General features: G+C 41.8%; 1 protein-coding gene across 1 annotated transcript in view; it reads right to left on the reverse strand.

Moving 5' to 3' along the window:
• Positions 1-26,202, reverse strand: part of WNK2 (WNK lysine deficient protein kinase 2) — a 166,073-nt gene that overhangs the window by 82,382 nt on the left and 57,489 nt on the right. Inside the window, exons 2-4 of the mRNA XM_040408797.1 lie at positions 5,652-5,824; positions 3,067-3,287; positions 499-656 (exon numbers count right to left, since the gene is read on the reverse strand). Coding sequence (XP_040264731.1) covers positions 499-656; positions 3,067-3,287; positions 5,652-5,824 — 552 coding nt within the window. The remainder of the gene's footprint in view (positions 1-498; positions 657-3,066; positions 3,288-5,651; positions 5,825-26,202) is intronic.

The following is a 26,202-nucleotide window of genomic DNA, read 5'->3' on the forward strand; positions in this document are numbered from 1 at the left end:
GAATGTAATGATACCTTTCACTTAGCAATCTATTGCTTCATTGTGGAGAAAAGGTACTTTTAATCCATATGCAAATGAGCACTTAAGTGCACTGAGGGCAGGTCCAAGCCACTCTGGGCACCCTTGCACCTCCTGTTTCCTGTGCCAGCCACTCCCTTCCCGATTAGGACTATGCAGGAACCTGGCCCTGACCATCAAAGAGAAGGAGGGGCTGGCAGAGGAAGGAGGAGCAGCAAGGGTGCACAGAGTGGCTTGGGTCGCCAGTCAGTGCACTTAACTGCTCATTTGCATATTTCTTAAAAGTCCTTTTTCTCCAGAATTAAGCAACGAATCACTAAGTTTGAAAGGTATCACTACAGTCAGCTGAGCTAGCCCTACAATACATTGTGCCTGGTTTCTTCGTGAATTTCCTGGTGACAGACTCCCTTTAAAAGATATATAAAAGAAAAAAAATACAACAACCGCAACTCTATAGTATGAAGGAGGGGGGTTACTTACACTGGTTACTTTCCGGTATATCTGAGCAGCGTTCTGGCATTCGGAGTATGGATATTCTGAGGTAGCCATTTCTAACATGCACATTCCAAAAGCATAAACATCCACAGACTCATCATAATGTTCTTCGTACATTTCAGGTGCCATAAACTCCGGAGTTCCTGTAGGTACAGAGATTACAATGTCAGAGAGTCCTTATGAAGAAAATTTACCAGTCAAGAGTATCGTACAAAAAGTCATCCCTTTAGGCCAGTGTTTACCCATCAGGGTTCCTCAGCCCTGAACAGGGGTTCCCCAACTCCAGGCCTCAGGGCCCACTTGCCCGTCAGGATTTAGGAGTATCCCACAGAATGAACACCTGTGGTAAATCCTGATGGATGGACACCAATTATATCAGCTGCCCAATACTAAGGAAATCCTGAAAACATGACCGGCAGGTGGGCCCTGAGGACTGGAGTTAAGAACCACTGCCCTAGAACACCAACAAGACCACTTTTGGGGTTAGCTCAGACTTCGTTTTTGGCACGTTTAAGCGCGAATTCGGTGCCGAAAACCTCACTTTATCTGCCCTGAAAACAGCCTCCCCATGTTTTCAATGGGAGGCTGTGCCACAGTTCATGCGGCCAAGGATTTGTCCTGTTTGGTTTTCCAGAAAGAGGAGAAGAAGATTCACAGGTGGTGTGAACAGGTGTATACATACATGGCAGGCATTTGGCACCAAAGTGAAAAAAAAAATAAAAAATCCTGAAGTGGTTTGTTTTTAAAGAGGCTGATCGTTACCGCCAACAGCCATGCGTTTACTCATCTTAATCCTAAAGTGACAGCGAAATATATGGCTAATGCTGTCTTGGCATTAAAGAGCTTGAAGTACAAAGTCCTAGGAGACCTCACAATGTCATACACTATTTTTCAGGGCAATTAGAGCACTTTCAATTCGGGACAAATATCCCATTTTTCAGTCATTAGTAAAATGTTAATTTTTTTAAATGTCTTCTTTCCAAATCTAGATTTCACAGTTCATGTTTCAATCAGAATGGGGTCAAAGCACGAGCGACTGGAAAACTGAACACAATTTAACATTAGTTTTTTTTGCAACAGATTCAGTTTAACTTACAGCACAACAAATATATACATTAAAAGGAAATGAGTCTCCAAAAATGTGACCTGCCAGTAAAAACCAGATTGCAACACACATCCTTTTCTCTAATTTGTTTTTTGTTTTCTGATTGCAGAATTCTTTATTCTATCTCCTAAATATGATTAAGAACAGCTGAGGCAAGATGGCCGCCCCTGTAAAGCAATTATCTTAATGCTTTCTAAATGCTTTTACAGCAGACACATGGTCCGGAGACAATGGCAAGGAGGGGACCTCAGTGACTTCAATGGGAGAGTTTTCGAGGCATGCTCTGTGACCTGTGCCGAGGTCATTGTACAAGGAAAGAATAGATAATATTTGTATCACCTATTGTGAATGGTGGATCCGGTCTTAGCTATACACAGAGGTGATATCATTACAGGCAAGATTGGAATGACAGATAAGCAGGTAACTGCAGTAAAGTGATCTGTACAGACCAACAAGTGGCTACTATTATTAGACTTAGTGGCCAGTTCAAAAACTGCAGGATTTTAATGCTTTTTGCTTAATTATAGGTATAAATGGAAACATTGAAAATGAAAAACAAAAGAATATTGCCAAAAAGATGTTAAACATAAAAACATGATATAAAGTGTCATTTTCTCATGATAGACTCCTTTTTAAAAAGAATGTATCACCAGGAAATTCACTGATAAGCCAGACACAATGCCTTGTAGGACTCTCAGCTGAATGTAATGTTACCTTTCACTTCGTGATCTGTTGCTTAAGGCTACGTCTACACGACAAAATTTGTCGCACGAAAATAAGTCGCGCGACAGATAGGGCAGAACTACACTGCAATATTTGTAGCGCAACATTTTGTTGCACTAAAGTCGCGGGACAATTTTTATAATGGCAGTCTATGTGTCGGACTGCAACATGCTGCGACTGCGACAACAGTTGCAGAAAAATCCATCTCTAATGGATTTTCTGCGACTGTCGCAGTATGTTGCATGTTGATTGTTGCAGTGAGACACCATAGACTGCCATTATAAAAATTGTCGCGCGACAGTACAACAAAATGTCGCGCGACAAAGGTCATCGTGTAGACGTAGCCTAACTCTGGCGAAAAAGCACTTAAGTGCTCATTTGCATATGGATTAAAAGTGCTCATTACATCCAGCTGAGCTAGTTCTGCAAGGTACTGTACCTGGTTTAGCATTAAATTTCCTGGTGATAGATTCTCTAAGATCACACACTTATAACTGGAACCACAATGCTTTGCAGGACCCAATGTACGATGGACGTCAACAGTTCCCAACGGAAGTGGTTCGACTTATAATGCAGCACGTGTCAAATCAGATTTGATGGGAGCCTCTGATGGCAGTGTGAACACAGCCTTATTGCTACAATTAAAAATAGATTTTCAACTCAAACATTGTTCTCATATCCTTTGATCCCAAACAATATTTTCAGGACATGAAAAGGAGCCTTACCTATTACACTTTTGGCAAAAGAAGTTCGTTTCAGAGTAGCCAACCCAAGATCTCCAATCTTCACAGAGCCAGTTGGCCCTGTAATGAAGATGTTGTCACATTTTAAGTCGCGATGGATGATGGGTGGTGCCCGCGTATGAAGAAAGTGCAATCCTTTCAGTATCTGCCGACACCAACTGCGTAAAACCTTTGGTTTCATCACCTTGAATCTCTTCAAGTATCTAAAGTGAAACAAGATATAAAGTAAGCTCAATTCAAATGCATATAATGTGAAACCCTGGGCCAACGGCCTGGTTCTTAAAGGGGTTATCTGGTAATTTAGAAATAATGACCTATCCTTTAAATAGTTAAAACAGTCAACGGCAGGATATCCTCCATGGTTCTTTATTCACAATGGGTCCATCAAAAAGTACAAGGTGCATAAATAGTGCAACGTTTCAACTAATACATAGTCTTACTCAAGCATCTGATGTTTACAGAACATTGGGGTAATCATTGATGTTTACTCTGCATTAGGCTTAAGAAAGACTATGTATTAGTTGAAACGTTGCACTATTTATGCACCTTGTACTTTTTGATGGACCCATTGTGAATAAGAGCCATGGAGGATATGACTTTGTATTTTAACTATTGATGTGGAGTGGTCATTGCTGATCTGGTGTGACTGGCGTGTGCATTCCTTGTGAAGGTCTGGAAGGAATGGTGGTGGCGCTCTCAATATTTGCGTTTTTCCTTATTCTATCCTGTGGATAGGTCATCATATCAGCTGTTAGTAGAGGCCAGGCACTCCATGAGGACTGAGGCCTATTCTTAGGCCGTATGATGTCACCATACATCAGCCACATGGCCCAGTTGCAGCTCAGCACCATTCAAGTCAATGGGGCTGGAATACCAGGCACAGCTGCTTTACTATGTACGGTGCTGTGCTTGGAAAGGTGCCAGAGAGCATGGCAGATTCCTGAAACAGCTCATCAGTGAGGGTGCCAGGACTCAGAGCCCCGCCAATGTGATAATGAGGTCATCCTGAGCATAGGTAGTCATCATCTTTACATGTTTAACCCCTTTAAATGAAAGACAGATCCTAAACCATACATTATTCTTAGGCTACTTTCACATGGGTGGCACAATTCTCTAGTTCTCTGCCAGAACAGCCTGCCAGTTACCAGAATGCCCACTGGCCCTACTGACTATAATGAGGTCCGACGGAGATCTGGCAAATATGCTGGGAGTTCGTCCAATTACCAGCATTCTGTGCTCATACAGCTTGTCGGAGAGCTGTACCGCCAATGCGAAAGTAGCCTCAAAAGGGTTTTTCTAAGACTAAAGATGTTGATTAATGAGATTGGTCAGGATTTAACAACCCAACCGACCAGCTCTTACCTGCAGTTGCAGAATGGGAACATCACAGCTCCATAAAAAAAATTAAAAAAAATAAAAATAAAATAAAAACACTGGACTAAACTACTACATAGTTTATGTTTTTTAGGCACTGCACGATGATGTTTTTATGCGCTTGAAGTAAGGATTTGGAGTTCAACCACAAGTGCCAGAAGATTTGTCCAGGATTCACAGCATAAAGGGTGGACTGAACTGACCCAGCCAAGCCTGGGTTCCTCTAGAGCAGGGATGCTCAACCTGTGGCCCTCCAGCTGTTGCAAAACTACAATTCCCAGCATGTCTGGACAGCCTACAGCTATTAGGGGATGCTGGAAGTCGTAGTTTTGCAACAGCTGGAGGGCTGCAGGTTGAGCATCCCTGCTGTAGGGCACTGTGGAGATCTAAGAGCTGCGGTACTGCTGTAAATGGGTGAGCGAATACACGTCTCCAGAAACGTCAAAGCTTCTTTACTGTAAGAACTGTGAATCTGTGGAATAGACTTCCTCAGGACGTGGTCACAAGCAGGAACAGTGGACAGTTTCAAAAAGGGTTTAGACAAATTCTTAAAAAGTAAAAAACATAAATGCTTATGAAAATGTGTAAAAATCTGAGTCACTTCCTTCTGGGATTCGCGTTTCCACCTATCCCTTGGTTGAACTTGATGGACGTTTGTCTTTTTTCAACCGTATTAACTATGTAGTAGCCATTCTCGGGTACTGCTCCTCGGCTTCGTTAATTGAATAAGAGCTGAGCTGCAGTAGCCGAGAACAACCATTACACATTGTAGGGAGCTGTGGTAGGAAACCTTGTCATTACATGGCTGTAGCAATGTCTAATGCTGGATTTACATGCTCTGACAAGCATTCATTACCGATAATTGGCTGCTCGTTCAGTGGAGATCTTCATTTACATGCAGCAATCACCTCGACAGTATGAGGACGAGCGATGGCTGTAGCAGCACGATCTTCTGCCCAGAAACTATCATTTATCTGTCTGCATTAACGACTGTTACCTGATAAGTGAGTGTTCAGCTCGTTCATTGGGTGATCTCCGACAGCTTTAGACTGGTCGATTATCGGGAACAAAAAACATTCGTTGGCCCAAACATCGGACCATGGAAACCCAGCATTACTTTAGCATAGAGTTTAGCTTGTCATACCTGAATCAGATCTCTCTCTATATTACTTATCACAATAAGATAAACTCACGTCTTGAGTGTCCCTGATGTCATGAGTTCGGTAACTAGAACAATGCACTTCTTCCCCTTCAGACAGGATTCCCAGAAGTCGTAGAACCTGACAATGTTCGGGTGTTGTAAACCTTTCAGCATTTCTGCCTCTTCTTTAAACCGTTGTCTCTCAAGCTTCGTTAGTTTACGATCCTAAAGACAAAGCGATACTGTATGAGCGATCATGGTATGTATGGAAAGCAAGTCATGTGCATTAAAAGTACACAAATCTATTCACAGGATAGGTCATCAGTATCTGGTGGGGGGTCCGACATCCAGGACCCAGGCTGATCAGCTGTTTGAGCAAGCACCGCAGCATCCTCACAGGTCTCCAAGAACAGTGCTGTACATTGTATAGCGGCTGCGCTTGGTACATTCACTTCAATGGGGCTGAGCTGCGCCTAGGCCACGTGACTAATAAATGTGACATCACTAGCCCCTATAAGGCCGTGGCACTCATCCCTTCTCAAACAGCTGATTGGCAGGGGTCAGACCCCCACCGATCAGATACTGATGACCTTTCCTGAGGATAGCTCATCAGTATAAGACAGTTGGAAAAGAGGAACTGTTTTAGTAACTACTGGACCATCTGTTCTTAAAACTTTACATTGTGTCTTTAGAAATTAATAAAAAATTGATAACTGGGTGTAACCTGTTGGGGGCGTGTTTATACACAGTCTGACTGTCCAATCAGGGCTGATCGTGTAGGAACACACCCCTTTGACAAAGAGTTAAAGCACAATGTTCAATTCTATAAAAAGATGCCCCAAAATCATTTTATGGGGAATACAAGGATTTTCTGATAGGATTGGTGACGGGTCCTCTTAAACAGAATCTGCAGAGAACATCTAGAGTTCTGCTTGGGTTGAAATTTGCAAAATTCTAGAAACCCCCAATACATCTTAAGACTCCAAATACATTTGATAAGCAGCTTAATAGCAAGTGTGACAAGTACAAGAGCCATGAAAGCTTCTACAAAAGCTATGACCTCACCCATATGACCTCTGTGTCCTATGCAGTATAATAAAGCAGCAGGCGGGCTAATACGCACTACTCCTAAGTAATTACTGTTCAGGGGATTGAGAAAATCTTACAGAATACTTATTAGCAAATTATCGATCCATCCCATAGCATCCATCACACACTGAATATACCTACCATTAGTCTCCGGTAAAAGGCTTGTGTACACTAGGGGATCATGCTGTGCACAGCAGTGAAACTTTTCACCTTGCACTATGAACTTCTAGCCATTGTATAGCACGATGAAAACCACGTCAAGACATAGGACAGCCTAAAGGAGTCACCACAAAAGGCAAATCACTGTCTATTTACCCTATTAGGACTTAAAAGTGGTTTACCGGAAGTAAAAAACCGATGACCTATCCCCATAATCAGATCAATGGAGGTCTGACTCCCAGCACTCCCGTCGATCAGCTTTTTGAAGAGTGCAGCGATCTGATGAGCATTGGGTCCTCTTCAGAAGGTGATGTCACATTCACCTCACTTACATGGCCTATGTGCAGCTCAGTCCCATTCCAGTGAACAGGCCTGGGCTGCCATAACAAGAGCAGCCACTACATGATGCACAGCGCTGTTCTCAGTATGCTGCGAGGAGGACGCAGTGCTCAGAGTGCCGCAGCCGCTTCAAACCTTTGATTGGAAGGGTTCCCGGAGTTAGACTCCCACTGATCAGATATTGATAACATCTTAATAGGTCATCAATGTTGTAGTCCAAGAAGAGAAAAACACCTTTAAGAACTAAGGTTGCACCGGGTATCGAATTATCAATACTTTTGTACCGGTATCGATTCAATACCGGGATTTGCCTTTTACAGATACTAGGCTGCGCTACTGCACAGCCTAGTATCACAGAAGATGGCAGGCTGTTGTGCATTTTCATACGTATACATTATCATCTAATGACATTATAATCAAAATGAACGCTCATCTCATTGCCTTTAAGAATAAGACCAGCCTGAACCAAAGTTATATTATGTGGCTGAGGAAGCCAAGATGAGTTCATGGCAAGTTCAGTCTATATAAAAAAAAAAAAAAAAAAAAAAATTGTTAACATATACGGACAGTGTATTAAAAGTTATTGCTTAAGATATGAGACCATGTGTAAGGAGTATACCTACTCCCTAAAACATGTCTGTCTAGAGGGAACATGGTTACTTGATAAGGACTCATGTCCTTGGAGCACACCTGGTGGTATGAGGTTCAATTTATATATTCATAATTATATATATCTCTGCATGGTATATTTAGTTTACAACATATGTTAATAATTCATATAATGTGTTATCTATGTGTAACAATGTATCGATTTATATATATGTTATACCATGTATTTACCATTTAGAAGGTATTGTAGAAGATACAAAAACAAGTAAGTTTAAGTTAATTGGATTCCAAACAATAGTTATTCATGGATGTAGATAAATGAAATATACAAGTTCCGATGCCAAGCATCAAAGCCGCTTAACCTATATTTCAAAAAGATAGAAGACAGTCAACTCCAACAAGTCCAGGATATAGGTAATTAAAAAAGTGTAAGGAAAAGACCTTCCTCAGTGATTTATATGGAAAGGTCAAAGAGGTCCTGAGAACGTATTATTAGATATTTAATTTTAATGCTTAAAAGTTGTGATGTTCACCTACAGTACCGCAGTGCCATCTGGAGGCAGATGGGCAACATTATATTATTTCATTATTTGTCCTATACCATTTTAGGAGTTGAGATAACGTCATGAGGTTATTAGCATGCGAATACACCCACCCTACCTGATTGGGAATCCATAATCTAAAAGGGGATGATTCTTAGATAAGGGGGGGAATAATTACTCGTGTGCAGGGTAGCATGGAGTATATAGATAGGAAGAGAAAAAAAGAAAGCTAGAGAAAAAGATCCATATATCCATTGATCCATCTATTCATTCAATCAAAAAGAAAAAAACTTTACCAGAAGAAACTTGGATTATTCTTTTTGGATTACTAGGAAAGTTCCTCAGAACTGGTCCCATCAGAACTCTGTCTACCTTTGACCCGGTAACGTATATTTTGCCTACTACTCATGATATTAATAAGATATTTCTCTCGGTATATAGCCAAGAGTTCCCATATTGTGGGAATATATAGTGTTAGGTGCCTCCATAATGCTGATTATTCTCTTAGCAAAGATGCATATTGTTAATGGAAGATCTGACATTTGAAAAGAGGACCAAATCCTTGGGAAGTTATTTTCCTTAGACTGATTGCCGAGCTCAATATTTTATCATATTAATATCATATATTTTTGATTGGTCATAGGAAAACAGAGTCAAGGGATAACAGTTAATTTTCCTATAAATCCGTGTTTTATTGTTATAACCTGTTTGATAACAGAAGGTCCAAAGTTTCTCTTGGTATATGAGTCCGTTTGTTAAAAGTATGACACTGGTTGTCATGAATCAATAAATCATACTGTGCTGATCAGATAGGGGTGTGTGAACACCACCGTGTGGTACATTTTTGATGTTACGTTGTAACTTCATCATTTGTTTTGCAGTTGTATTGTTTTTATAATAAACTATTATATATTTTTGCATACAATTGTTCCTTTGTTTCACTGCTTGCACAAATCAAATTAAGATACTTGATAAAAAAAATTAGAGGCGTTTTTTATGTCCGCCCGAAGGATAATATATTTTTAAATTTTTTTTATCCTCTTTTATATGAAGATTCTTTTTCATATAGAAGATATATGACAAGGCGCTGCTCTCAGCTTGCGCCATGTTCCCTTGGCAGCACAGGGGAGAAGAAAGCCGTCTCTCCCTTCCCCTGTGCTGCCACCAATGAGGGGAGAGAGAGGGGTGGAGGGGCTGTGGCCACTGCGCCACCAATGAAGATAATTAATGTTTAATACAGATACAGGAGGCGGGTGCCGGCGGCAGAATCACATAGCCGGCACCTGGCCTCTGACAGGGAGCTGCGATCAGCGGCAGTTAACTCCTCAGGTGCGACCGCCTCCTGTATCAGTATTCAACGTCAATTATCTTCATTGGTGGCGCAATGCACCCCCCGCCAACTCCCCCAGTATTATAATCCTTGGTGGCAGTGGCCACAGGGTCCCCTCCACCCTATTCATTGGTGGTGCAGTGGCAGTTGTGATCGGAGTCCCAGCAGTGTAACCGCGGGGCTCAGATCGGTTACCATGGCAGCCAGAACGCTACTGAAGCCTTGGCTGCCATGGTAAGCTTCCTGCTGCCCTGTGCACAAAGCACAGGGCAGCAGGGAGAGTGTGAAGTCCTATTATTCACCCTGACAGATCTCTATTAGGGTGAATAGGACAAGGGATTAAAAGATCCCAGGTTCTAGCCCCTAAGGGGGAAATAGTTATAAAACATTTTTTATTTTTTAACATTTTGGGGTTTATTTGTTTTATAGTTTAAAAATCACCCCCTTTCCCAATTTTACATATAAAATATATTACCAATAAATAAAACCTATTACATAACGCCACGCCTGAAAAGTCCAAACTATTAAAAATCTATGCGGTGAATGCTGTAACAGAAAAATAAAGAAATAACTGCGCGAGTCACCATTTTTTTGGGTCACCTTGTCCCGTCCGAAAAAATAGGATTGGACTGTTCAATTATGGGCTGGACGTTCCATAAAATGCGGAATGCATGCGGCTTTTTTGGCGGGTTTTTTTTCCGCGTGGTATCGAACGGTATCGAGTATCGCAATACTTTTTTATGGTATCGAAATCAAAATTTTGGTATCATGACAACCCTATTAAGAACATTATAGAGGGGAGCAGAGTCACTCTGATGGACTCAAGCTATTCATATATTACATGGACAGCAATTCCTCTAAATGATCATCATGTAATATTACATTTCCCTCGCACAAGGGAAATGTCTGGCTGGCTGCAGCTTTCCCCTGCTTGCTCTCCCATATAAAAAGAAAGGGGTGGTCTATGACGATTACCTCTTTAAAGAGGACCTTTCACCGATTCTTACCCTATGAACTAACTATACAGACATGTGGAGCGGCGCCTGGGGATCTCACTGCACTTACTATTATCCCCGGGCGCCGCTCCGTTCTCCTGCTATGCCCTCCGGTATCTCCGTTCCCTAAGTTATGGTAGGCGGAGTCTGCCCTAGCGCTGGCCAATCGCATTGCAGAGCTCACAGCCTGGGAGAAAATAACCTCCCAGGCTGTGAGCTCTGCGCTGCGATTGGCCAGCGCTAGGGCAGACTCCGCCTACCATAACTTAGGGACTGGTATCTCCGCCTACTATAACTTAGTGAGCGGAGATACCGGAGGGCATAGCGGGAGAACGGAGCGGCGCCCGGGAATAATAGTAAGTGCAGGGAGATCCCCGGGCGCCGCTGTACATATCTGTATAGTTAGTTCATAGGGTAAGAATCGGTGAAAGATCCTCTTTAAAGGGGCAAATGTAAAAAGCTTTAAGGTCTTCACCATCTCGGATCATCAATGGACCTCCAAAAAGGAGTCACAGCAGTGGTCAATTATAGATCTTTTGGCAGTGTTTGACAATCTTACTGGCGTATAGTATAGTCTAAGCACGCTGTGATGGCTAACCTCCGGCAAGCCAGCTGTGGTAAAACTTTGACTCCCAAGATGTACACTTGCTTGGCTGTTCTCAGAACTCCATGAAGATTAATGGAGCATGCTGGGAGTCGTAGTTTCACCATACCTGGAGTACTGTAGGTTAGCAGTCACTGCTAAGGCTCCTTTCAGATCTGCGTTAGAGGTCTCTGGCAGGCTGTTCCAGCAAAGTCCAGCCTGCTGGAGCTCTCTGGACCTGGTATGGCAGGACGTTACCGAATGCTCCAGGCTCCATCGACTAGAATGGGATCCGATGGAGTTCTGGCTTCTACCCAGCGAATGTGTCAGGATTCGACCAGATAAAAAAACATTGTGTGCAGCGATTTTTGTCAGGCCAAATCCAGACATTTTTCTGGGGTGACGGCCGAATCTCCGCCAGACCTCCAACACAGATGTGACACTGGCCTTATTTAGGCACTGTATAACACCATCACAGGAACACTACATGGGATGGTGAATATTCATGGTGTACTAGTTTTGGACGAATGCCACTAATGTTGTAATTGTGCAACTGTTTTCAGGGACAAAAAGGTTTTTGCCTAGGGCTCTCCATATACTTTAATCCAGACCTGCAGGCACTATTCTTTGGTAAACAAGAATCTCAAACTAGAAATCAAAATTTCACCAGTAAATAACAGTTTAAGTCGTCTCTATGTAAAATCATTATAAATTCCACCCAGCGATATCTGCTTCTTCTCCACCATATGTTACTGCATAATTAACTAGGTTTGCCATTCAGGATCCTCACCGATCAGCAGAATGAACAGGTCACAATACAGCACTGTGGACTCTTCATGGTTTCTCCCAGCACAACGTCTTGCCAGCACATGTGGTTTTGTCTGGTATTACAGCTAGACCCTCTTAATACTGCAGACTGGTCAGGGTAGAGGGGTTGGATCTCAAATTGATGGTCTATGCCAATGATGAGACATCTATATTTTTCCTTGGAGAACCCTTTTAGTGAACCCTCAATATGTTCCCAAGATAGGATACTGAAGCAAATACTAGTCATCATAATATAAATTGCATAGGGAAGAGCGGCTTAGCTTATCCATTATTGCCAACTAGCTAATAGTCCGTGCATTACTGCAGGATATTTTCATTCACTTTACAGACTACTGCAATAACCCAGACCGGGTGGTACTGCAATGGTACACGGTTATTGTATTGTTTTGTTTTTTTTTAAGCGTTGGGCATGGAGGCAAATGGCACCCTTCTACAATGCTTTAAACTTACCACTAAAAATAAACACAGAATAACTTTGGAATAAAATGGCCACAATGCTTTATTAAGGGTAACACCACCATCATAATTTAACGAACCATCAAACCATTAGAAAAATAGCAGAATCCACTCAAACACTGAGCGATACAGCCCCTCTAATAAAGCAAAGCGACAGATAAGAAAAATTCATTAGATGGGGAGGGCGGGGCGACGATCCAGTCTTCTTCAAACTGACCCAGAAGCGCCGCCAAACCCCACAATTTAAAGGAGAAATCCTTCCCGCCGAAAGTAGGACAAGTCAGGACCCGGTATTCTCCCACAGCATCAGCCAATCAGCTGTGGAGCTACAGTTGCCTGGAAGATCTGTTCAAACCAGCTGGAACTGGTCCATATTTCATCTTGAGGTAAAATGTGAAATAAAAGAGCCGGAAAGGGGGAGACAAAAAAGAAAGGGGAGGGGGAGACAAAACCATATATGACCCTACCTAACTAAAATAATGGTGCCATTGTCCACCAAGCTAAACTTTCTGGGGGGCCCATAACATTTGTACCAGTAAGTATATGGATGGCAATGGTTGTCAAGAAGCAGGGCTAACCAACCTGTTCCCCTCCTCTTGGTATGAGTGGGCTGGTCCTACTTTTTGCCAGGCGGGGGGGGGGGGGGGGGGGGGGGGTAGTTTATGTGCAACTACGAGACAGAGAGAGAGCTAGAGAGAGTTAGATAGAGAGCGCATACTGATAGGCTCCTGCTCCCAAAAAGGAATCTCCAAAGAGAACAGCTAAAAACAGCCTCAGGTAAATCCTTGAGAAGACAAAACAGCAGAGTGGTCAGCTACCATCAGCATTAAAAAGACACTGCTGTATGGTATGGGTCTATGGTTAAGACACCCATCACTCAGAATACTACTAGGCCAGTACAATACAAGTGCTAAATTGCAGCCATCCGACTGGCCTCCATAATCCTTACGGGTGTCAGAAGATTGCACTTGAAATCAGCTGCTATTGAATGTACCTTAAGTTCTACATTGCACTTCGTAAGAGACTTTTATACATTTTATTCTGGCATCATTTTTGAATACTGCATTTCCACATCACCGATCCCCAGGGAGCAATGGCCTGAGGGGGCGTATACTGAAACCCTTCATCAGGGCCACTACCACTCCCATCCTCTGAGCTGCACCTCGACCCCAACATCTATTTTTTAGTATAGGACTATGGTGTTTGAAAGTGAATGGCACCTTGTGTTAGGATCATTTACCAAACAGTATGGCTTCCTGAAGCCTAGTAGATGGAAGTGGTTCGAGATCCAGTCTCCTGAAATTCAGTTAAACGTAGTAAAATGTACAACCTTAAATAATGTTCTCTAATAAAAAGAAATGCTACATCATGCTAGCAGTAAGCAAAATAGCATTATTGTTAGAAGTTGCATTTTCCTAGGACCACAGTATCTGCTAAATCAGAGGTTACAAAAGGGATTTATTCATTTAATCCAGACTCTTCAAGCACAGAGGCCCCAATGGACAGATGTGTGTAGATTTCTCCAGCAAATTAAAGAGGCACACAGTTTCCTCTTGGGAACACGCTAGTGGAAAACAGGCAAAAGGTCTCTTCGAAAGCTACAAAATGGTCTGTAGCCAGCGGTGCTCTTAAAAGCACTAACACAATCCTGTTAGCATTGATGACTGATCAGAATTACAATGAGAAAATATATAAAGAAAGACTGTAGAACATGTTCAATATCGGGAGAAGGGTCAGAAGAGCTTTCTATAAACACCTATAAACATATGGATCTACGGTTTAACTAGTGATGACCAAGCGATTGTACTAGACAGCACCAAGAACCAGAGTTTTGGTGACTATGTTGTGATTGACCTCCATCTGAAAAGGACATACAGTACAGACCAAAAGTTTGGACACCTTCTCATTCAAAGAGTTTTCTTTATTTTCATGACTATGAAAATTGTAGATTCACACTGAAGGCATCAAAACTATGAATTAACACATGTGGAATTATATACATAAACAAGTGTGAAACAACTGAAAATATGTCATATTCTAGGTTCTTCAAAGTAGCCACCTTTTGCTTTGATTACTGCTTTGCACACTCTTGGCATTCTCTTGATGAGCTTCAAGAGGTAGTCCACTGAAATGGTTTTCACTTCACAGGTGTGCCCTGTCAGGTTTAATAAGTGGGATTTCTTGCCTTATAAATGGGGTTGGGACCATCAGTTGCATGGAGAAGTCAGGTGGATACACAGGTGATAGTCCTACTGAATAGACTGTTAGAATTTGTATTATGGCAAGAAAAAAGCAGCCAAGTAAAGAAAAAACAAGTGGCCATCATTACTTTAAGAAATGAATGTCAGTCAGTCAGCCGAAAAATTGGGAAAACTTTGAAAGTAAGGGCTATTTGACCATGAAAGAGAGTGATGGGGTGCTGCGCCAGATGACCTGGCCTCCACAGTCACCGGACCTGAACCCAATCGAGATGGTTTAGGGTGAGCTGGACCGCAGAGTGAAGGCAAAAGGGCCAACAAGTGCAAAGCATCTCTGGGAACTCCTTCAAGACTGTTGGAAGACCATTTCAGGGGACTACCTCTTGAAGCTCATCAAAAGAATGGCAAGAGTGTGCAAAGCAGTAATGAAAGCAAAAAGGTGGCTACTTTGAAGAACCTAGAATATGACAAATTTTCAGTTGTTTCACACTTGTTTGTTATGTATATAATTCCACATGTGTTAATTCATAGTTTTGATGCCTTCATAGTCATGAAAATAAAGAAAACTCTTTGAATGGGAAGGTGTGTCTAAACTTTTGGTCTGTACTGTATAAGAGAAGCAGCTGATCTCGGCCAATCAGCATTGCTGAGCATACTCCCCAAGATGCTAATTGGTTGAAAGCTGACAGACAGAAGCTCACAATGCTGTTCCTTTTCAGCTAGATGCCAGAAGCAGTTTACAATGGACGGTAGCATACAAGAGCTCTTTTAGCTGTTTCCAAAGCTTCTATTCCAATGTGCAGAAAACAGTCCAGTTGGAAATAAGGATGGTAATAGTGGAAGTCTCAGAGGTTTGACCAGCAAATATACTTTTACAACCCATTTAAAACTGATCAGTCTGTGGAAATTAGACAGTCAGTGGAGTAGATAAAGAAAATTGCCCAATCGAATCCGTTGTTATAGTGTCTGATCACTACCTCTGTGCACCATGGCTGGTGACTAAAATAGCAAAGGACGTCAAGCCTTTTTTTTTTTTATCAATGACCCCCCCCCCCCCCCATCCATACTCCCTGTATTTCATAAATCTTAGACTAAGTTGACCTAAAATAAAAGCCTCACAACTCAGTTAATGGTTTAACAGTTGCCTTTAGCGCACAGCGATTACCTAGAAAATAAAAATATAAAAATAAAAGGTTTCCAGATCCATGTCAAGGCTAGCTGGTTACACAATACCAGTGATATATTTATGGAAGCTGGGTTCCACTGAACGAGGTACCAGCAATATGAGGTTGCAAGGCTGGATCTGTAATGAGTATGATGGAGAACTGGGTTGTATATCTGGGGTCAGGTCTCCACAGAAAGATGGGAAGATGATGAATCTCTGTGGAATACATCTATACAGTATCTATATATTACTCTATATATAAAGGGTAATTATTAGGATAGCAGGAATGTATTATTAGCGTGTCAAGCATAGGTCTTGCATATGTGTAAGAAGCTTTCCACCAAACATGTTGGTTCCCCCTCGTCAGACTGGTGGATCAAAAGGGCTTGCGTTTGACCTCAATACGACTATTGTGATGCAGCCCTAAAATGTTGTACCAGAGAACTGACTATGTGCCTCATCCATTTTCGTGGCTCCATCATGTCGTATTCATATTTCTAAAAGCCTGCATAGCTCTCTACAGACATATATCTCATCCAGTCTGGCAAATTGCATGTAAATAAGTAATCCAATTTGCAGATGTAGCCCACGAGATTAACCATCAGGGGAATAAAGTTTAACATAAGCATGTCAGGAACGCTAAATGCCGCCTTTAAATACAGCCCATTACATATAATGTACAGGCCACATACTGCATTTGCAATCAGGTTCTTCGTTTTAGGACTTCATCTATGACTAGCAGGAGATAATTTTCCAAAAACGTGCTACACAGTCTTTAGAAAAGAAAATATCCACTGAATCGTCAAATGGTTCTGAATGTCTACCTAAAGGTCAAATGAGTGAGTGTTGGACAATGTCAGACCATTGAATATTTTTACACCAGTGATGGACCTCTGAGAAACCCCATGAAAAAGGGCTACGATGGCCTACTAAAAGATGCAGTTAGATAAAACCCAAAAAATTATTGAACACTTGTTAGACTTTCTATGATTCCTTTTATGACGCCCCTAGAAGAAAGTCTTGTGTACAGAAACGGATAAATGTAGATCGTTAATATAAATCTAAATTTGAAACTTAATTCAGGTGGTTTTACAAGATCCCCTTAAGGACAGTGCAGGAAAACCACTCGGCAAAAATTAAATACATACTTCTCATTAGACGAACAAAAGTATTACCCTTATGCAGTGAATAATGCAAAGCCCCAGTATTATCGCACCACGTCCCAGTGCTGTATTACCAGGAGTCGCCCACAGCCAATTCTCACCTTCTACATCTATTCAGTGTTGTAAATTGAGATCTTCGAAGCAAGAAACACTCATCCTAAAAGACAATCTTAGACTGGGGATTATTCTTCAATTTTCTCCCACCACACTACATACAGTGCCAATGTACACACTTCTTGCATGAGTTTAATTGCTCTTACAAAGAGAATATTGCATCCAGCACTTCACCTCAAATCCAATCTCTGAGGGCATTCTCCAATGAGGAAATCCCTGGGGAGTTTTGGGCTATCTAGAAAACAGCCTTCATTATTCTCTAGCAGGTTCTTTACTTCTATACTCCAGTAAGTCAGCATAAAATGTAGCCGAGAAGATAGCTTGATGCTTAACTGGGACAGAATAGTCCATTGTAAGCAATCCCATGGATAAGATCATGTCTAAAGACAGTTCACTAACATCTGCTCTACTGGACAGGATGGATTTTGTCTAGTTGTATTGTTTTCTCCACAGATAGTGGGGAAAAAAATTGTATATATCAGCCATTACAGTCATTTAGACTGGCCATATACATTACAATTACTGGAGGAAAAATTCAAACATGGTTGACTTTCGAGATGATAAATCAATAGTTTCCACCACTCCCAAATTTGCTGGGATTGTCCCGAATTTTGAGACAATCCTGCCAAATTTGACTTGTTCTGTGCAGTACCTATTAGTAGTCCTCTTGGCGATAAAAACCACATGCTATCACAAACTTCCAGCAGCAGACGTGTGCAAGCGTTAGTCCCCCTACCAGACAAACCTAACACTAGTGTGAAAGTAGCCTAATCCTGTCTAATAATGAGAAAAGTATAAACTTAAAGGGTCAATCCAATCAGAGCATTTATGGTGTATTCACAGGATGTACCATAAAATGTTTGATAGCTGCAGGTCCAAACTCTGGAACCTGCTCTCATTTCAACAATTGGGCTGGGAATGAAGAAGTGGGCCAAGGTTTGAATGAAGAGGTGGTCAAGCTGGATATGCCATAACTATCCAGATGGGTCAACACATTTTTAAGGCCCCAACACATACTAGGCTATCGACACCTGGACATTTATACCAACAAACACCTTACGATGGGAAGAAAAGCATTGGGCTCTTTGAATTTTACCACCCGACCTTTAAACCACCAGTATATGGCAGCAGCTGTCTCCTCTCTCCCCACTGAAAGCAAACACGATTGGCCAAACCAAGCATGTATGGGTATGGGGAGGTCAGGATAGATAGCGGATGTATGACACCTATTGAAGGGTATGGGCAGCTTATGATTGGACAGTCTAGCGCCAGATTTATCACAATGAGTCATGCTAAATGACAAATTTGCAAATCAAGACTTGTCTAACTTTACACCAACTATTGGTTGGCTTATTTTGTGCCAAACGTTTGATGCAAAGTAGTGCATCCTAAGTAACGCCTCTTTACCCCCAAGACACACCTCTGAGGCACACAAAATGTGTAAGACATAATACTGAGTGGCAAGAGTTTGGCATAGTTAGCTTTAAAACCTCCCCAATTGCCTTCTCCCCCATTCTTCTGCAATGTAAATACCAACTGGGGATTATTCCATTAACATAAATATCTCCAAACTGAGTTTAACCAGCATACATCCCCAAACCAACCCTACAATCTTTTCTTCTCATCCCAACAGCAGCAGTAATATGTCTATGCGGGTGTCAATGATAGGGGAGTGTTTATGTCACTAGCTGGGCAGCGTCAGGGGCAGTTCTGGAGCTGTAGAAGGAGAAGTGCATCATAGGGTTCGGTTGGATAAACAGGTAGTGCTACAAGACGTAAACAAATCAGAATGGATTTAATTTACATGGTGAAAAGTCCAAATTGAGAGTCCACACTGGAAAATAAAAAAAATAAAAATAAGCTTGTGGAAGATGAACAACCCCAATTCCAAAAAATTGGGGATCTGCAAAATGTATATAAAATTAATGCAAATCTCAGACCCATATTTTATTCACAACAGATGTTGAAAGTGAGACATTTTACCATTTCATGAAAAAAAATTAACACATTTAGAAGCAACACATCTCAAAAAAACATTGGGACAGGGGCAACAAAAGGCCGGAAAATTAAGTGGTACTAGTAAAAAGGAGAAATTAGCAACTTTACCTAACATGCTTTTTTTATACCCAGTTATATGACTGAGTCTTTCAGAAGCAAAGATCGGCAGAGGTTCACCAACCTGAATCTAAAAATAAAATAAAAAAAGGGAACAAATTTCAGAAAAATATGTTCCTTAACATAAAACTGTGAAGACTTTGAATATCCCACCATCGACAGCACATAATATCAAAAGATTCAGAGAATGTGGAGAAATCCGTGTATGCAAGGAAAAAGGCCAATGGCCAGTATTGGATGCTTGTGATCTACAGCCCCTCAGGTGGCACTGCATTAAAACCGGCAGGATTCTGTGGGCTCAGGTACACTTCCAGAAATCATTGTCTGTAAACACAGCTCCCTGTGTAATCCACAAAGGCAAGTTAAAGCTGTATCATGGAAAGAAAAAGCCATCTCTTCTTTGGGCTAAAGCTCATTTAAAATGTAGTGAAGTAAAATGGAAAACTTTTCTGTGGTCTGATGAATCAAAACTTGAAATTATTTTTAGAAAACCACACAGACGCTGTGTCCTGTGGACTCGAGAGGAGAAAGGCCATCCAGCTCGTTACCAGCACACAGTTCAAAAGCCTGCATCTGGTGGTATGAAGTTGCATTATAGCCTATGGTGTGGGCATCTTACACAGATGGAAAGGCACCATCAAAACCGAACAGTATATAGAGGCTTTAGACCACCACATGTTCCCATCCAGACATCGTTCAGGTAAGCCACATACTGCATCCATCACAACACCATGGCTTTGTAGAAGAGGAGTCTGGGTGCTGAACTGACCTTGCAGTCCAGAACTTTCAACAATAGAAGACATTTGATGCATCATGAACAGAATAATCCGGTAAAGTCCCAGGACTGTTGAGCAGCTAGAATCCTACATCAGACAAGAATGGGACAGCATTCCTTTCCCAAAACTCCAACAAAAACAATGGTAGACATGGCTTTGTCCCAACTTTGAGATGCGTTGCTCGCATCAAATTCTAAATAAAATGGTAAAATGTGTCACTTTCAACATCTGATGTGTTGTATGTTCTACTATAAGTAACATATGGGTCTATGAGATTTGCAAATTATTGCATTCTGCTTTTAATTACATTTTACACAGCATCCCAACTTTTTGGGAATTGGGGTTATACATGAGGTAAGCAACTACATGAACACATTAGTTAAAACCATAAGGATTCCAGAAAAAAAAAAAAAAAAAAAAACACACAAAACAAAACTTTCAGAAGGGATCACTAATTACAATAATCAATAAGCATATATGAATATTCATACGATTAAAGAATTTATTATGACTTTGTAATGTTATTTTCCTGAATTATGACACGTACAAATTAATTTAAAATTTTAAAGGGTTACAGTCACCAGGGTGCAAGGATAATTTGAAAGCAGGCAACAATATTCTAGCAGAGAGTTGCATCACATCCATCACTTGCCAACATGGCGCAGTGGGCACGATGTGTTCAGAGCACTAATGGCACAAGGCAGTCACTTTGCTTCTGAAATGTTATCAATTTCTGAACAGTAATATAAAATCTTGAGTCTTCTCCAAAAAGCAGCTGATGTGCTCATCATCCAAACAAAGATCTGCTCCATAATGAAAGGTCCTGTCCTGACTAGCAGATGTACAAAAAAAAGCATCCAGAAACATCAGTAGTATTGATCAGGATTTTTAATCTGGCGTGAAATAAAGTTCTTCCCTTAGGAAAAAGAACACTGTATTACACCAATATTTTCATTTCTCGTACGATTGATCCTTAGAGCCATGCACTATCCTGTGGGTCAGGCCCTATTGTACAAGGAATGAAGGACATTATGGCCACACAATGCACCAAGTGATGGTCCAGCTGTCAGACCACACAACGTTGACCATCAGGGGAGTTGAGGGCATTTCATCTGGCAAAGGTTTCTGAGAATTGACCAGGTTGGCTCAAGTCATCCTGCTCTTTCCTTCTGGTATACGACTGCATGTGGGAACTTCATCAGGATCACCAGCAGGAAGGGAGCTGCGCTCCACCTTGGACTGTGCCGAGATGATCGTCCAAATGGCTGCTTTACTCTATTTTTTTACAAATCAGTTTAATACTATGGAGCACAGTTTGGTTTTCTTCCCCATCAGTTAGGGTAACAGACATGCTGGAATTCATTATTTTTTTTTTTAAGGTTATTCTTTAGGATAGAGCATCCTATGCAGACAACGTTTGGGTTTGTTTGATTTTTGTTTGGTTTTTTTGCTTTACCGTGAAATTCTAGTGTTTTTTTAACTTTTTTTTGGGAGGCATTTTCAGATGGGCTTCTCTGTAGGAAAAAAAACTAATGAAAAATGTGTGGGAAAAAAAAGCTCCACATGTGCTGCATAATGTGAGTTTAAAGAAAAAAAAAAAAAAGCACCACTAAAAAGTTACTTAAAATATTTTTTTCTTCAATTAGGGACACCCAACGCCACAACAGTGGTGTTAAAAGAAAATTAATCACAACTTCGGGAGAGTTTACATCACCATTTATTTTTCTGTTCTTCTGATCGGTCGGAAGAACAGAAAAACAAAGAAAAAAGAAGAAAAAAATGATCCCGAGCATCATTAATGCACATTTGGCATCCATTTGAGCCATTTTTTTGTCAGAGATCCGTTATTTTAGGCAGAAAAAGTCTTTCCGTTTAAAATAATGAATCTGACGAAAATGGCTCAAACGGATGCCAAATGTGCATAACTGATGTGTGAACACATTACAAATCAATGGATCCGTGTGATGTCCATGGAGACTACCGACAGCCCACCGTGATTCACTGATGTCTGAGTAAGGCCCCCTGCACACGAATGTGTGCTTCCCGTTGCCGTATTGCGGACCGCAATTGCGGATCCGCAATACACAGGTGCTGTTCCGTGGGCATTCCGCATTCACTTGAATGGGTCCGCAAATCCGGAGATGCGGAATGGTATGGAACGGAAGCACGGAACAGAACCCTACGGAAGCACTACGGAGTGCTTCCGTGGGATTTCGTCCCGCAAAAAGATAGAACATGCCCTATCTCTTTGCGGAACGGCCGGATCGCGGACCCATTCAAGTGAATGGGTCAGCGATCCGCTGTGGCTATCCCACGGACTGTGTTCGTGCATTGCAGCACGACCACGGGGCGCACACATTCGTGTGCAGGAGGCCTAAGGGTTCGCGCACACGTACGTGTGTGCCCCGTGCCCATGCTGCAGACCGCAGATAGCAGTCCGTAATGCAGGGGCAACTTGTTCTATTTTTTTGCCTGTGCGGAGGCACGGACCGAAATCCCACTGAAGCGCTTCGTAGTGCTTCCCCCTCTGTGCCTCAAGGTCAATGGGTCCACATGTGTGATACGGAGCGCACGCGGCCGATGCCCGCATATTGCAGACCAGCTGTTTGTGGGCAACAATACAGGCAAGGGCCACACAGGTTTGGGTGCATTGAGCCCTAAGACATAAGCTGGAGTACTCAGCAATGATAAAAAACAAAGTAAAAACTGCAATAAAAAACAGGCCAAATGCAGAGGACTTGCACTTTGCTTAAAAGATTGCTCTTCTTGGTGAGCGTCAACCAAGATTCCTCATCATTCAAGTTTGTTGAGCAGTGGTTAGCACACAGAACGGACAGTTTCTGATACAGGTTTGATCGCTATGATTTGTATGCTCTCAGAAAATGAGAGACAAGCCTGATGTCAAAGGGGGAGCACAGATGTGCAGAGCAGATGTTCAAGATTTGAGAACCGGGGACATTTCTTAAACCTTAGGACTGAATTCATGACATTAATGGCTGCTATAGCTCGGAGGTAATTTTTTTTTTCTTTTTTCTTACTAAGGCCCCTAACAGACAAGAGTCAGCGGATTTGGTCGGATGCGTTCAGTAAAAAATGTGCAATTTCCTCAATGCAAGTTCATTTAGTTTGTCTGCGATCGCGTTCAGTATTTATCGCGCGGGTGCAATGCAATTTGATGCGTGAAAACCAACACTCATGTACACAGACCCAAAGAAATTAATGGGTCCGGATTCCGTGCGGGCGCAATGCGTCTGCATCAGGCATTGCACCCGCGCGGAACACACGCTCGTGTGAAAGGGGCCTAAGACTTATTTCAGGTTGCATGCACACGACCGTGTCCTTATTGCAGTCTGCAAAGCACGGATCCGCAAAACACGGCCACCTACCACGTGCAATCTGCGTTTTTTTCACTCATTACTAGAAATGACTATTCTTGTCGCAATACGGACAAAAGTAGGACTTGTTCTATAATTAACGGAACGGAAACACTGATGCGGACAGCATGAATTTTTTTTTTATTATATATATATATATATATAAATATAATATTTCCTGCAGAAAATACTAGAACTGCAGCCCTGTCCCTTCCGCATGCTTTAGAGCTCATGCACACAGCCGTGGTTTCTGTCTGCATACCATCTGCATTTTTTGCAGAGCCATTCATTTCAATGGGACCACAAAGATGTCTGCATCTGCACGTCTGTTCCACAGCCCCGCAAACCAGAAAAAAAAAAAAAAAAAAAAAGAACATGTCCTATTCTTGTCTGTTTTGCGGAAAAGGATAGGACTAATTACTAACTAAATCACTAAAAATGGCGACATAATTGGCCGTGATCAGTGTTTTGCAGATCCGTGAATTGCGGACTGCAAAAACACAGCTGTGTGTATGAGGTCTTACACTGCAGTTATGCTGGTTCACTTTGGCTGCTGTGTAGAAGAAAAAAAAAAATCCACATTTGATATCAGGGGTGCACCTAGCCTTTCTGCTGCCTGGGAAAAAACTAAAATGGTGCCGCCCCCTTTATGCAAATTTCTTAACCTAACCCCTTTGCCACAATGAAAGCCCTCATTGCCCACGGCCCTTCCGCTGCCTGAGGCGATCACCTGGCCTCATTGGTGGTGCACCCCGTGCTTGATATTCACATACTGACGCAACATTAGGGACCAATAGACCCAGCCTGGGAAACCGCCCCATACCATGGTGAACTGCTCATTTATGGGCAGGGGCTCACATAAGACCAGACCATTTTCAACCCAGAACAGCCCGTATTTGCAGGGACCTATTCTGAAAATTAGAGATGGTCCCTGTAAGTTGTTAGCAGCTACAGGTACTCCATTACCAATAAATACTACTATGAGAGGATGGCAAAAATGCTATTAATAATACACAGGGAATAAATACGCCACAGGTTTAAATTTCAACTAAATTGATTATAACAAATAGTCCAGTCAATTATTGGCAATACAGCTCTCGCCATGATACATTACAATCCAGCAATGCGAGCAATTATAAGCAGCTCAGTAAATAACTGGATTAACATTTATAAAGACCGGTATAATGCTGAAGCTGCCAATAAGACATACGCAATACGACTCGGCAGATAGAACCAATAGATTTCGACTGCCGTGCTAGTCCTGAATGAAGGGACTCCCAACAGTAGAAGGAGATAAGACTCTACTGGCTGGGACATTTATGGATTTACAAACATTTTCTCCCTGCAGATGTGGTTCATGAGCAGTGATGGTCAGTTCGCAGTGTTTGCCAGCGAACACATGCGGGCTGCCATCTTTAGTAAGGTAGACTCACCCCGTCCGGTGATGCACAGGTAAGCCCTTACCTGTGCCGTGAGCCGGTCTTAAATCAAATGCAGTCACCGGGAGCAGGCAATTCCGAGAACAGCCCGATGAAGGCCCCCTGCGGAACTGCCTGCTCCCGGTGACTGCATTTGATTTCAGACCGGCTCCCGGCACACGTAAGGGCTTACCTGTGCATCGCCGGACGGGGTGAGTCTACCTTACTAAAGATGGCAGCCCGCATGTGTTCGCTGGCAAACACTGCGAACTGACCACTGTTCCTGAGATCAGTACCCTGGGACATTTTAAAAGGAATTTGTTATCAGAAAATGACCTAGTATTTAAATCATGTTTTAATGTTAAATACATTTCTTTAGATTAAAAAAAATTCAATCTTTTATGTCACTATCTACAGTATAATACATAGAGATAGATATATATTTAATTTATTTAATCTCTTCCTATCGTAATCCTACAATTTTCACAGTGGCCACTAAGACTAAAACATGTTAAAAAGCACCAGTCATGCTCTGTGACCTGTGCAGAGGGTCAGGAGTAAGTAGGTAAGCTGGTAAACACCTTCGTAGAGGTTGTTACTTGTGAATTGTAATCCTGCCCTGTGGTGATGACTATAACCACTACCGAGACGTTAGCTGTACAGAACAGGAAATCATAACCCGTTATGCCCTATTGCCAGCGTGCTAATTGCAGGATTTATATAATAAAAAATAAAATAATAAACATGGGGGGGGGGGGGGGGGGGGGGGGGGGGGGGGACACACAAACAAGAAACCTCAAAACAAAAAAAACCAAAAAAAACAAAAAAAAAGTTAAAAAAACATAAAAAACATGAGCTTAAATAGGTCATTTTCTGATGACACATTCCCTGTATGGACTATGGGGGGAATTTATTACAAGGTGAAAATTTTAAGTCAGTTTTTGCCGGAGTCTGTGTTGGAGTGCTTTATGCCGCATTTATCAAACATCACATGTTGTTTCATCTTTAGACCTAACAATTTGTTTAGAAAAGCCTCCTCCAGTTTTCCCTACTCGACCCTCCTCCTGGAGTGAGACTGACTTTTTTTTTTGCCACTTTTTAAAAGTCTCAATGATAAATCTGGAGTGAAATTGCATTACTATAGCTAACCACAACCCCACTTTTCCACCTAGATTTTTAAAACTGGAGTGAGTTGTGCAAAAATGTGCAACATTTTTTGAACACCCGAGTTCCAAAAAGTCCCAAAAGCCCCATTTTGCAACTTTTTGATGCCAGAGTGAAGGCATGATAACTTAGAGCCTGATGTAGAGATGCCTAATGCCATAGTTAGGTTTAGAGTAGGACCTGCCT

This window comes from Bufo bufo, chromosome 9 (genome assembly GCF_905171765.1).
Source record: "Bufo bufo chromosome 9, aBufBuf1.1, whole genome shotgun sequence".
NCBI classification, from domain to species: Eukaryota; Metazoa; Chordata; class Amphibia; order Anura; family Bufonidae; genus Bufo; species Bufo bufo.